We start from the raw sequence: 13,266 nt of genomic DNA, 5'->3' as shown, positions 1-13,266 counted from the left end.
AGAGTAACGTGTGACCCTCATTGCCCTGGCCTCTATAACCACAGAGTTAATCAATAAAAGATGTAGCTGGTAGATAAAATGATACTTTAATTGGCACCGAAGCATATTAGGAAACTGGGAAGTTAAAATTTACTAAAAAACACATCAAAAATAGTGATAAATATTTTGTTACTTTACCAATTTAAAATAGCATTCTAATACTGTCTTGTGGTTTTTAATCTCTCCTTTGATGATTTCATCACCTGTTCCAGGATTCATAACTTCTGCTTTTCTGTTATTTTACTCAGGGCATTCTCTGCCTTGATCATATATGTTACTTAGGTCAACAGGCGGTAGCAGGGATTGATACATTTTAATAATGAAGAGGTTTGTCTGTGTTAATATGCAGTGATTTTGCAAAACTTGCATTTAGCTAATGGAATAATGACTCTGGTCTGTCCTGTGTAAAGTGCTGTATGGATTGTTTCCCATTAAAACACCAGCGGAGCTTCAGACAGGTGCCAGATTTGCCTTGGTGATCATTGTAACTGTGTAACTACATAGGAAAAAAAGGGAAAGTGTAAATGTAAACAGAAGTGTTGCGTAATGAGTGTGATTCTCTTTGTAAATAATATCAGGTACCTTGTTGTCCTGTGTGACCAGTCCCCACCCCTCCATTCCTTTTTCCTTGCTCTTCCCTTCCTTTTACTGACCACCAAGTGATTTATGCCACAGCAGTGTGGGGATGCTGCTGTATTTCTTCACTGTTAAGAACGGATGTTAAAACCTGGATTATCTGCAATTCAATGAAAAGATGTTGTGCAAAATTATCCACAAAATACGTTGCCATTTAATTCTGATTTTGCAGCAGAAATGCCTGTAAGTCAGCTTTTTTTAACTATCGGTTTGGGAAAATTTAAGTGGTTATTTACTGAGGTTTCCTTTTTCTGCTTAGTCACTTGGGAGGGGAAAAGAGCAATTACATGAAGTATTTTTTTTCTTTTAGTATCAAAGATGCAGACTCTGGGACAGATTGCATGAAGAGCACATTAACGCAGGACGAACAGTTCAGGTAAGGATATTAAAATCATAGTGATGTTAATGAAATAAATTACATATATATAATACCTGATGCCTTAGGGGCAGATCCTTTCAGGGAAGTATATTTGACAGACGGATTTGCCTGAAATACAGTATTGCATTGCTGTGTTTAAAAGGTAGGGATTCCCTAATTTTGTCCGATGAGGCAAATCCCGTCAGAAATGTTTTGAAGCATGTGGGATGGCACGTCAGTGGGAATGTTCAGAGTTCTTGAACAAATAATTTCTAGTCATCTTTTCAAGTTCTTATGTTAAATTATTTTGTGTAAATTTATGGTGAGTTTTTTTGATATGGTGTATGATTCCAGGTGCATCGGTGACTGCTGATATCCCAGCTAGTATTTGTATACGACTTTACATAAAGTGGGGGTGGGAGGCTGGCATTTTGTGAGCTATTCCATTTCATTAGTGAGTTAGAAAATAGTGAGATAACGAGACAGTGTTAATTCTGAAGCACAGTTTCAGACCGAACACGGAACAGCTGCACTGCTAGTTTGATGTGCAAATCTATTACTATATGCATTGTATTTTCAATACATTTGAAGCATCAGACCCATTTTTCTGCATGGCATCATCTCAGTGACTTCATGAATAGTCAACCATAACTCAGCACAGAAGGAATCTCATATATGCTTTAAAAAAAAAAAAAAAAAAGCATGTCCTGATGAAAATGGGTGCCAAAGGTAATGCCTGACATCAGTAGTACACAGCCAAAATAGACTGCAGAAAACCACAAAGGCCAGACCTTCACAGCAAGTTTTGCTGATGCAGGTACAGCTGCTAGTACTGGCAAAACTATGGGAACAGACCGATCTTAGCCAGCAGGAGAGGCATTCTGTGTTGATTTTTGCAGTTGTTTTTCAGAGCGGGGGGAGACTTTGTTACTGGAACAAACCTTTTGTGACCTGTCCTGCATCGGGCAGGCCTTGCCAATGGGGATGGCACAGTCCTAAAACATCGTATTTTATAATTCTAATATTATAAAATACAATTGCAGTGCCTTCCTGACTCCTGTGGATAAATAGGCCGGACTAAAAATGGAAAAAGAAAGAAAAACTCGGAAAGAACTTCTCTGTAATTGAACAACAGCACTAGACAGAAGGCAGAGCTAGAGTTACCTTTTTTTGACCAATAGAAGGTATTAATGAGCTTTTTTACTGTAGATGATTAGAAGTTACATGTGAAATCCACTGGATTTTTCTGTTACTTGGAGATCTGAGTGCTTATGTTTTTCATTAAGCATTTTTGAAATTTGAACATAAAATAAGTTTATTCCTTGTAGCGTTAAACAAGTATGCCAAAGGGGTTTGCAAAATCAGTCCTGTTCAGGTGTTTGCCTGTGTCTGTGCTCTCATCTACATTCACATCTGAAGGGTAAGAGAGGCTTGTCTTGGGGCACTTTATGGTCAGTGTCATTTGTCTACCATGACAAAACTATAAAAAATTACAGAAGCAGCAGTCATGTTGAGGATGTTGTTTTTAAACACGTGTAGTCCCCTAGTAATAAAATATCATACTTGTTTCTAGAAATATTTGTGTTTGCCTTGGGCCTAAAGCCTGTGATTTTCACTTTCAGTCAGAATAAATTTTCTCCCTTTTTATTTAGTCCTTAATGCTTATAGATCAGGATGCAAGTTCTGCATCAAGCCGGTCACATTCTGATACCCAGAGGGCCAAATAAGGATCTGGATATGGATCTGCAAGAAGTGTAGAGTAGCTCTCTATTTTAATTAAATAGTTAGTAGTCTGGAGTAGTTGATAATAAATTATATGACATGTAGAATGTGTTTGCTGTAAGCTGTTTAAATGTTTACCAATGGACTTGTGATCTGTTTGTTTGCGAAGAAATCAGATTAATTATTGTGATACGAAATGTTCTCCGCAGCACACACTTTGCTCTCAAAATTAGATGTTGTAAAAATACATTAGGAATCCCTAAGTCAATATTGACCCAAGGCATCCGCCACAGGTTTTAGACAAATATATGCACAGCCACTCTACATTTAATCCATGTGCACATAATTAGCCATTTTTCTGAATTTTCAGTTTACCCAGAATAATTACTTCTGTTTTAAGTTTGATGATGGTCAAAATTCTACTAGAAGTATAGATGAGCATAAGTGTATACCTCTTCTTTCTGGTGACTGAATACCGCTGGAAAAACTTCTAAAAAGGAAAGTGAGGAAATGGAAAATCTGTGTAGGGCATGAAGACACCCTGAGAAAACAACCCTTGTATACACATTTGTTTGTGTATCAATGTGTATCAATGAAGGGCCATGTAGAATCAGCTCTCTGTTGCGGCCTGTTGCTATCTGTAGGGTACATATAACCATAATTTAGAGTTTATTTGACCTATGCCAGGAAATTTTTACTGTATATCCTTTGTAACATTACTTTGAATGAAGTCCAGAGAAAGTAAATGAAGACAAGAGTACATTTACACAGCTAAGCTACTGTAATACTTCCTTAAAAATGTTATTTATGTTTGAGAGAGATTTGGGTGGTAGATTTACTTAGAGGTGCTATCTGGTTCTTAAACTGAAACAACAACGTGCAGAATGGAAGGAGTATTAAGAGCAACACACAGAAGACAGGAGATAAAGAGGGACTGATTCATTGGAGGTGGCAGATCATATGGCTTCCATGTACTATTGCAGCATAAATCATTTGAAGTGTAAATTGTTGGAAGTAGAGTGTGACATTACACTTAATGATAATAAAGAGGAAGAAAAAGAGAATAATGATGGCAGAGACTGAACGTAATACTGGCTTGATCACAGTGATTCAGTTAGTTGGTGGCACTGGGAGCTGCATAGGCTGATGGAGGAAGCGTAAGTAAAATGCTGGAGTTTGTGCGCTCTGGGATATCAGTATTGCCAAGGATGAGGGTCTGAAGCAGATACTTCCATGAAGAATGTTGAAGTAGCTGCTGTTGCCTTAGATAAATCTTCAGATTTTTCCAGAACTGGTGGAGATACCTCATGTTGTGTGGAAGAGACCAAAGTCATAAATATAAAATGATCCTGAAACTCGAGTACTAGCTCCTTTTCAAGGGCTTTGGCCTCCTCACACCCCATTGACTTCATGTAAGTTGGGGCCATGCAGACACAGTGTTTATCTTGGTGTCAGGGCCTCTTCTTGGGTCAACACTGAAGTACTGAGAGGTACCTAATGCTCTTTGTTCCTACCTTTTTTCATTGTGCTGTTGTTATTTGCCCTTGGCCTAGGCTCAGTGCCATGGCATAGCAGTGCAGGTCACCGTGCGTGTTTGCCTGCAGTTTCATGGAGGTTCCATTGTTTCTTCTTTTGTTTCTTTTTTTTTTTTTTTTTCACCAGTTACTTGTTCTCAAATGTCATGAGGTCACTTGCACACAAGAGTGGTGTAGCTCGTACAGTGTTTCTGGTAATGTTCACATAACATAGCATCCTGGTGGATCTCTTACCTCCAATTCTGCGTACAGTTCGTAAAAACTGGGCTCACTTTGTGTCTCTACCTCAGTTCTGTACCCGTTTGTGAACGGTGAACCTTATCCCAATGAAGTCCTCTGAGACCTAGGGATGAAAGCATTAAATAATAGCCATGTAATATTATTTCTGTTGTGTAACAAACAGCGTAAAGCCGTGAGAGATTCAGGGATTCTGTTGGAGAGGACAGGATTAGAATGTATAATGATGTTGATATCAGTCTGATTTTGGATAGGGACAGAGACAGTCTTTAGGCAGGAATCACTGACAGTGTGAATCCAGCATGTGAAGCTCTTTAGATAGTAGTTCTGTAGATGAGAACTTGAGGGACATGGAGTAAAAGTGAGCCTGCAGTGTGATAGTGACAGTGACCAACAAAAAAGCCAAATAACAGCATGAGTCATATAAACCAGAGTGCACAATATCATACAGCCTCTTTGGTCAGCATTAGTAGGATCCCAGGACTTTTCCAGTTTGGACACCGCTCTTTTATATAGGCTATGGACACGTTATGGAGTATTCAGGGAGAGCAGTGAAAATGATCAGATAATGAGAAAATGGAACTTATTTGGAAAGGTGGAACAATTATTATTTTTTGTTTGAGAAGTGTCTGACAATGGCATGTTATCCACTTGCAGACTTGAAGGATTGCTGCACAGGGGACAGGGCGTGCTTTCCTCTGCATTTCTGTTGGACATGAGAAAAAACTGTGGCAATTAGGATAATGAAATCCTACAGTATTACATCAAGAAGGCTGTAGCTCTTCGTGAAGAAGTCTTTTGAAAACTAAATTACATTAGTTACTATCAGAAATGAAATAATGACAACAGATCACTCTTTGAAGGAATGACTTCACAGGGAGTTTGCCATCTTTATCCTACATTTTTCTGTGAGAAAGCCATTTGAAACAAAGAGTGGTTTTGTTTTTTAAAGCCAACAGACCAGAATTCCATATATTGTTAAGAAAAATTCTGTGACTTTTAGGCTGAATTTGGTGAATTCAGAACTGAGGAGTTTGCATAAATGAGAACAGTGTTTTGCTGAGAAAGTGTGGTTTCAAAACTGGAAACAGTTGGGAAGAAGGTGATGTATTTTTATGCTCTATCAGAAAGTAAGCTCTGTCCCATGAAAATGATTATGAAAAGAAGTCCCAGCCGTCTGCATTTCTGTAGCATTTATCAGGTTGCACCCTGGTGAGCTCCTGAGATGCGTCTCCTCATAGCAGGGCTTAGGGCCCTTGCTAGGCTGATTACATTTAGCTTGTTTAATTGACAGTACATTGAATGAGAGTCAATTCCGAATCCTCAGAACAAGAGGTATTAAAACTACATTTCACCAAATATGCAAATACCCTTATTTGATTCCTCTGTCTTCTTTCTCGCAAATATTTATCTTTGATCAGCAATATAATAATGTGCAGTGAAACTAAGGATTAGACTTAGCCATGCCTTGGAGCTTGTATCTCTTGAAGCTTCTGTTCAAGATTTTGAACACTTGAGCACCTTTGGTCGTTGTACAGTGACTGGGTCCCTACTACAAGAGAGGCATGGACCTGACACAGCGGGTCCAGAGGAAGGCTGGAGCACCTCTCCTAGGAAGACAGGCTGAGGGGGCTGGGCTTGTGCAGCGTGTAGAGGGCTGTGGGGAGATCTCATTGAGGCCTTTGAATATACAAAGGGAGCTTATAAAAGGTGGAGAAAGAGGATGAGGGGCAACAGTTTTAAATTGAACAAGTGTAGATTTAGATTGGATATAAGACAAAATTCTTCATGATGATGATGGACGAGGCACTGGCACAGGCTGCTCAGAGAAGCTGTGGATACCACATCCCTGAAAGCGTTCGAGGCCAGACTGGATGGGGCTTTGAGCAGTCTGATCTAGCAGGAGGTTTCCCTGTCCATGGCAGGGGATTGGAACAAGATGGTCTGTAAGGTTCCTTCCAAACCAAGCCGTTCTGTCATCATATTCACGCTTTTGCTATACTAGTAATTTGCTCTAGCTGTACTTACAGTGGTGTAAATCCCTCACAGAGCTACATCTTAACTCAATTCCAACTGGGAAACTTTCCTTTTTAAGAAGCTGCTTTGGAAGCATTATTAACTCACACCAAACTCATTGTTGACACTGTTTCTTCTGGTCTGCTTGGCTGCTAAACAACAGGTTTTTGTTTGGCTTACCATTTTCTGTCTCCATTTAAGCCAAAGACAGGACAGTATCTTTATTCCTGAAGCAGAACAGCATGATCACCTTCTCTCAGTCCTCTGTATATGTATATATTAAATAATGATATGTTGCATCTAGATAGTCCTATTTGGTCTTTTAAATTAAATTCCAAGGTTTTATAGAATGAGAATTTTGGCATGTGGTGGACTGTGACAATGATAGCATTCTCCCTTTTTCAGTGCTCATGGGAGACCATGGGAGAAAGACTAAGATGAATGTTTATAGAAAATTATTGCACCGTGTTTCTAATTTAACTTGATATCTTGCAAAATTATTTATTGTGTCCATCTCCCTATTTATTTTGTTGTTAATTACTGTTTTTACCTGGGGTTAACCTTAAATAATGTAGCCTAAATTGACTGGTAATAGTATTAATTTAAACATACAATAGAATATTCTCGTATTAATTTGACAAATGATTTTTATGAATCAATAGTTCTTTGGTTGCCTAATGTGTCTCATACAGCATTACTTGAATTTGTTGTTGAATTATTTTCCTTCTCTAATTATAATTCCATTATTTTTTTTCAAGCGCATTAAAAATGTTAGTTCTGCTGGTTTGTATAAGTAAAATAAGTTCCAATCATTTCCTGCTTTTTCAGGTATGCAGGATTGCTTTCCTGGGGCATTATTATTACCTGAACCTGGTTTCTGTTATTGAAAAAAAAAAAAAAAACCTTTATTTTCCTGAACGCTCCCTGGTGTTAATCCATTCTTTTGTTCTGCTATGAGAAGAATATTTAAAACAGTTGGTAAATAGTGGAATGAATAATATAAATTACTCTATCTCTTTATAATGTAATGCAACAAATATAGTTTTTATTGAAGTCATATTAAAAAAAAAACAAACCAACAAAACAACATATAAACTGTGCCCTAAAACAATGAGTAGCGTAATTTGGGCTATCAATTTCTTTTGTTCATTTTTTAGAGAAAGAGAAGTTGCATGCATTTCCAGATATTAAATGCCTAGGCAATGAAATGTTTGCCCTAGACAAAAATTTATGTCACAGGAGATGCCCGCATAGAGGTTATTGTTGCTAGTTGTGAGTAGTTCCTATCCGCTTTAAACCCTTGTAATTAAAGAGAGATTTCTGTATCTTAGCAATCCTTCTCCTTTGTCCATAAAGATGTCTTTACAAAATAAAAATGATAGTTTTGGGAAAATTGAGGATCACAAACTATTGCATCCCGAGGTGCATTAATCACCACAGTTGCTTATTTAAAAAACAAAAACAACAACAACACAGATTCTAAGGAGCAGTCACTTTATTTAGATAGCATCTTGACTTTATGCAACTTGTGTAAATATTTTGGCAAAGGTCTCAACCAGTCACAGACACCAAAATAATTTCAATAATTGCAAAGTGAATTAGGTAAATTGTGAGCCCCCAACACAAGAAGGACATGGGTTTGTTGGAGCAGGTCCAGAGAAGGGCCATGAAGATGATCAGAGGGCTGGAGCACCTATCCTACAAGGACAGGCTGAGAGAGCTGGGACTCTTTGGCCTGGAGAAGAGGAAGCACCAGACATACCTTAAAGCAGCCTTCCAGTACCTAAAGGGGACTACAGGAAAGCTGGGGAGGGACTTTTTATAAGGGCAGGTAGCGACAGGACGAGGGGAAATGGTTTAAACTGGAAGAGGGCAGATTTAGACTAAATATCAGGAAGAAATTACTGTGAGGGTGGTGAGACAATGGAACAGGTTGCCCAGAGAGGCTGTGAATGCCCCCTCCCTGGAAGCATTGAAGGCCAGGCTGGATGGGGCTTTGAGCAACCCGGTTTAGAGGGAGGTGTCCCTGCCTATAGCAGGGGGTTGGAACTCGCTGATCTTAATGGTCCCTTCCAACCCAAACCATTCTATGATTCTATGATACATTAAAATATTTTAGTTGAAACCCTAAACAGAAGTGGCCTGACTTCTTAACTTGGAGAAGTGGATGAAGTTGACAACAAGGAAACAAAAACATTGATGGGGATGACTTAAAAAAATATTTCTCCCTTGTTTTGTGGTTGGCTAATACTACTGAAAAATGTAATAGGTGCCATCTCTTCCTTGATATTCAGTTCTTACTCTTCTGGAGGAGATGGCTTAATTGCTGTTATGGAAGGTAAGACACTTCCAAAAAGACTGACCAATACATCCAAGTGTCTACTCTGTGCACTGTGTTTACAAACTGTTGTTTTTTTAAAAATTCCATTGAAGAGGGAATTACTGCCACCATTCCTTTTTTATTATAGAAAACTGAGTGATGCTGCACAAAAAAGTATGAAAAATAAAACAGACATAACAAACTGGTTGTGATCTAGTAGTGCTTCCAAGTCAAACGCTCTCGGAAGTATTTTCAGTGAAGTAGAATACTTACAGTAGTGACTTACAAAGAGTAGGAGATGGGCCATTTGTTCAAAATGGAGAGGCTTTAAGTTGTGGCACCTGAAGTGAGGACTTCTTTGCAGAGTTCTATGGGGTGACTTTTCTGCAGGAGCAGTACAGAAAGACCAGGGAATAGCTCTGGGTCATAAGATAGCAGAATCTAGGAGACCCAGGAGAGGTTCAAAGGGAGCTTTTAGTGTATGACTGGAGGCAACGGCTGTAACCACATTAGGAGGAGTCTTTGGTAAGTGAATCAAAAGCATTCAAACAGTGCAGGCTGGAAAGAAGGATGGATCTAGAGGAGACGTGGCCAAGAACAAAAAGGTTCATTTAAAGTATGGACTTGTAGAGGTTTTATTTCTCTTAGTTTATTAGAAATTAGAAATGGCAATTTTATGATCACTTAAAAAATGTAATTGATCAAAATGATAGTTGCTTCCTAACTACAGAAGGTGTTAAATATGTTAAAACTGTTACAGCAACTTCGAGCCAATATGAGAGAGATGGAAAAACTTTGTTTGCGAGTCCGACAGGAAGACATCCCAGTTCTGCAACGAATGATAAACCCAGTGAAAGATGAAGCTTCATCTGCCATAAAACACTTCCTGCAGCTCCATTCTGAATCTGCAGAAGAACTTAAAAGGCAACTAGAAGGACAGGAGGATGCCTCCTTAACAAGATCTGCAACTGTAGGAGGAGGAGGTAGTAAAATTTCATTTCTGTATCTATTGCAGCTATATTGTCGTGTCCATTCAGCACTTCGGACCAGATATAAATGAAAGAAACTAGGGAGATTTCAGTCGAATAACAATTGTTAATTCAGAAGTGGATTTTCTTTCCCTATGCCACACTTTTCTTATTACCCATTACTGAGTTTTGGTAAGTGGTTAAGTACCTGAAGAAATGGAGCAGGTGTGGCCTTCCATGAAAAAGAGAATATGTCTTTCTTTAGCATTTGATCTTGGTAACAGACAAAAAGCAGAAAGTATTATAAATCCACTTAAGTTAAAGATTGTGAAAACGCAGTACAGCATGCAACAAGTCAGATGTTGGCTGTTTTTCCCTCCTTTCTGCACAAAATAGATTCTTATTCACCTGTACCATTCTGCCTCCAGGGGAAATACCTACTCTGCTGTGGCATTCAACAGCATTCTCTACTATTAATCTGTGAGAAAATTGATCATATCGGTTATATCCTTCTACATAACAGTAATTAGATTTGTTACTTCAGTAGCAGCATTGTTTAAAATTGTTTGGCAATTTCATGCATCTTTAAAATGGTGTGTTTTCAGTCCGTGGCATTGTAGAAGAACCTGCCCTCACATTTTATTTCGTGACCCTTTTTGCTGCTATATAAAGAACGACAGGAACTGTTTCAAGTGTAATTAGCAAGGAAGTAAGTCTAACAGAGAGAAAAGTTGGTTTGGAAAAATGGGCTTTCAAGAACATCGTGTGTAGTAGTATCGCCAAGTGTTACAAAACCCAACTTGTATCAAATCTGCAATTCATGTCTTCTTACCGGTCTGGTAAGAAGTGATTTAATTGGCTTCTGATAGATGATTCTTGATTATTTTCAACACCTTCAGCATCCTTTAGCTTTTGGATGTTTCTGAGCTGATTGTTTAGGAGTTTATCCTAATATCGGTGTGGATGTCAAAGCCTGGCTATTTGCTGCATCCTCCTTCCCCTCCAAATAAAAGAAGATAACTGAGTTTGTTCTCTTGCGGTCCTCTGGGATACTGTTAATGCTCTCCACAGAGAGGAAAATATGTTTGTATTTTCCGAGGTTGTTTCTTAAATAATCTGGAGTGACTTTCATCAGACACTTCAGGTTTCAAACACATCTAAATATTTTGAGCCTGTTTTCCTTATCCTTTTTTTTTTTTTTTTTTTTTTTTTTTTTTTTTTTTTTGCCATGTTAAAATTAATTGCATCACGTGTCAGATTGCAGCTGCTTTTTTGTGGGAGGACTGACTTCATCGAGCTCTGGGTCATCCTCTTGTTTTCTTTCTTCACCTGGCGATGCACGTACTTATGGTTCCTTTGTCCTTCTCCTATGGCATTCATGGAAACTTTCTTGCTACCATTTATTTAGCTCTTCTGCATTCCTTTAACCTTTTGGAGTTTCTTTCCTGTAGGTTCTATTAACCAGTTTGCTGAATTCGTTGATACTTCTTTTTTGGCGCGCTCGCTGTCTTTGGTCTTATGCTGGGATTCAGCATAGGCAACTCTGCTATTCATCAGTATTAGCCATTACTTTCAAGCTCCTTATGACCTGTTCTGTGTTACAATCAGAATAACATTTTAGACACCTTTTTTCTTGGTAACTTTCTACAGTTGTCCTCAGTACGTTGGGTTATTTTATTGGAAGGGCCTTTTGCTTTTCTAACAGTTACATGGATAGCAAGTGAGAACTACAGTGTAATTTCAGAGATCAGGACTGCTTTTTAATCTGAAATACCTTTAAATTATGGTGGAGACCGAGCATAACCACACCTTAAAAAGACAAGAAATTGATCGCGGAGATTGAGATGAGAAGATAGAAAGTCATTTCTGGAATGACAGACTCCTGTATGTCAGCTCAGGAATACAGAAATAGTTCATCCCATTTAAAGTGAAACATGCAGTAAGGCAGACAACTAAATTTAATTACATAGGGTTTTTTTTTTTTAATGGTTTGCCTGACTGCTGTGAAAGCAGCTCTGTTGAATTGCTAGCACGGATGCAATGTATTGCCTGCTCTTTTGTGCTTAGAGGCTGCAGTCCTGAAAGGAAATCTTGGCTGCTGATCTTAATCAAGGGAGCTTCAGTATGCCTGTTCTCTATAGCATGTTGCTTCCCCTCTGGTAAGAGAAGTAAGGAGTTTACAAATTCAAATTGCCCATTCGGAAGGCATGTCAGCGAAATGATGTGGTTCCTTCACCTGAGCTCAGATCCAATAGAACTGAAATTTAATTGCATTTTCAACCAATATTAACAAAAGGTGAGACTCTACTCTAAAAATTACTAAAATCCTTTAAGCAGTATATTGAATATTGCACAGCATTAGATTTTTATCTTGAATGTAATGAGGTACGAAGCTGCTCTGTGAGGTCTGCAGAGGAATTTTGTATTACTGCATGTCTGTGGAAATGCTGTAAGTGGTGGAGTCATTTCCATCCTCGGTTCTATTAAAATTGGTTAGCCTTGATAAAACATAAAGTAGTGAATAGAAGTTTCTTACTCGTATTTTCATCCCAAATGTGACTTTACCTTTTTTTTTTGCTAATCGTTCTTATTCTTTAACTTATGTTCTGGAACCGAGGGAAGAATTTTATTGAGAATTTTTAATGTCACTAATTTTTAGCTATTAGAGAATAATAACAGTATGAACTGGCTGAAAAATTTAAGCTCTCTTGATTTTGTGCCATTCAAATCTTCAGCATCATTTCTGTGTTCTGAGGGATGCGCTTTTCTGCAGTAGGTCAGCATGGGTTACTAAGGACAGACCGGAGCAGGGAATGTAATTTGTTACATTCTGCTTGTAAAAAAAAATCTGCTTAAATACTTTTTTTCCCACTTCTGAGTTAAGAACATTGTAATTTCAACCAAATGGGCCTGCATGTGGCTGATTAGAGTACGATTTCTTGACAGAAGAAACTGGGTTTTGAAATAGGGTCATGAAGGATTGGAATGGGATAAAATGCTCGACATCAGGTGTCAGAATATTCAGGAAAATTGGTTTGTCTAGAAAACACATACATTTTGATACAGAATTAACTGTACTGAGAAAAGAAATGTTTTAGAACGGAGCGTTTAACGTTAAGACCAGCAAGCTGTGCTGTACTTAAAGCACCCCATGAAAAGAGCCAACAGAGCCCCAGAGTGCCTGGGCCTGGCACCGCCACAAGGAGAGGGAAAGGGGTGGCCTACTCTGCTCTGTGCTGTGCAGCTCTGGGTGCTGCAATACAAAAGGGACGTAGAACTGTTAGAATGTCCAAAGGAGCACTATGAAGATGTGTGAGGAGCAGCTGAAGTACCTGTGTTGGCTCAGCACAGAGCAGAGGAGCTGAGGGGAGGCCTGATGGCGGCTGCAGCTCCTCACAGGGAGCGGAGGGGCAGCGCTGAGCTCTGCTCTGTGTG

General features: G+C 38.7%; 1 protein-coding gene across 5 annotated transcripts in view; it reads left to right on the top strand.

The window, feature by feature from the left end:
- STX17 (syntaxin 17) overlaps nt 1-13,266 on the top strand; it is a 34,035-nt gene that overhangs the window by 11,746 nt on the left and 9,023 nt on the right. For all 5 annotated transcript variants that reach the window (XM_015282381.4, NM_001031009.2, XM_015282380.4 and 2 more), the window contains exons 3-4: nt 986-1,051; nt 9,624-9,846. In XM_015282381.4, the coding sequence (XP_015137867.2) occupies nt 986-1,051; nt 9,624-9,846 (289 nt within the window). The remainder of the gene's footprint in view (nt 1-985; nt 1,052-9,623; nt 9,847-13,266) is intronic.

This window comes from Gallus gallus, chromosome 2, assembly GCF_016699485.2.
Source record: "Gallus gallus isolate bGalGal1 chromosome 2, bGalGal1.mat.broiler.GRCg7b, whole genome shotgun sequence".
Lineage (NCBI taxonomy): Eukaryota > Metazoa > Chordata > Aves > Galliformes > Phasianidae > Gallus > Gallus gallus.
This window is presented reverse-complemented; position numbering and strand designations above follow the sequence as displayed.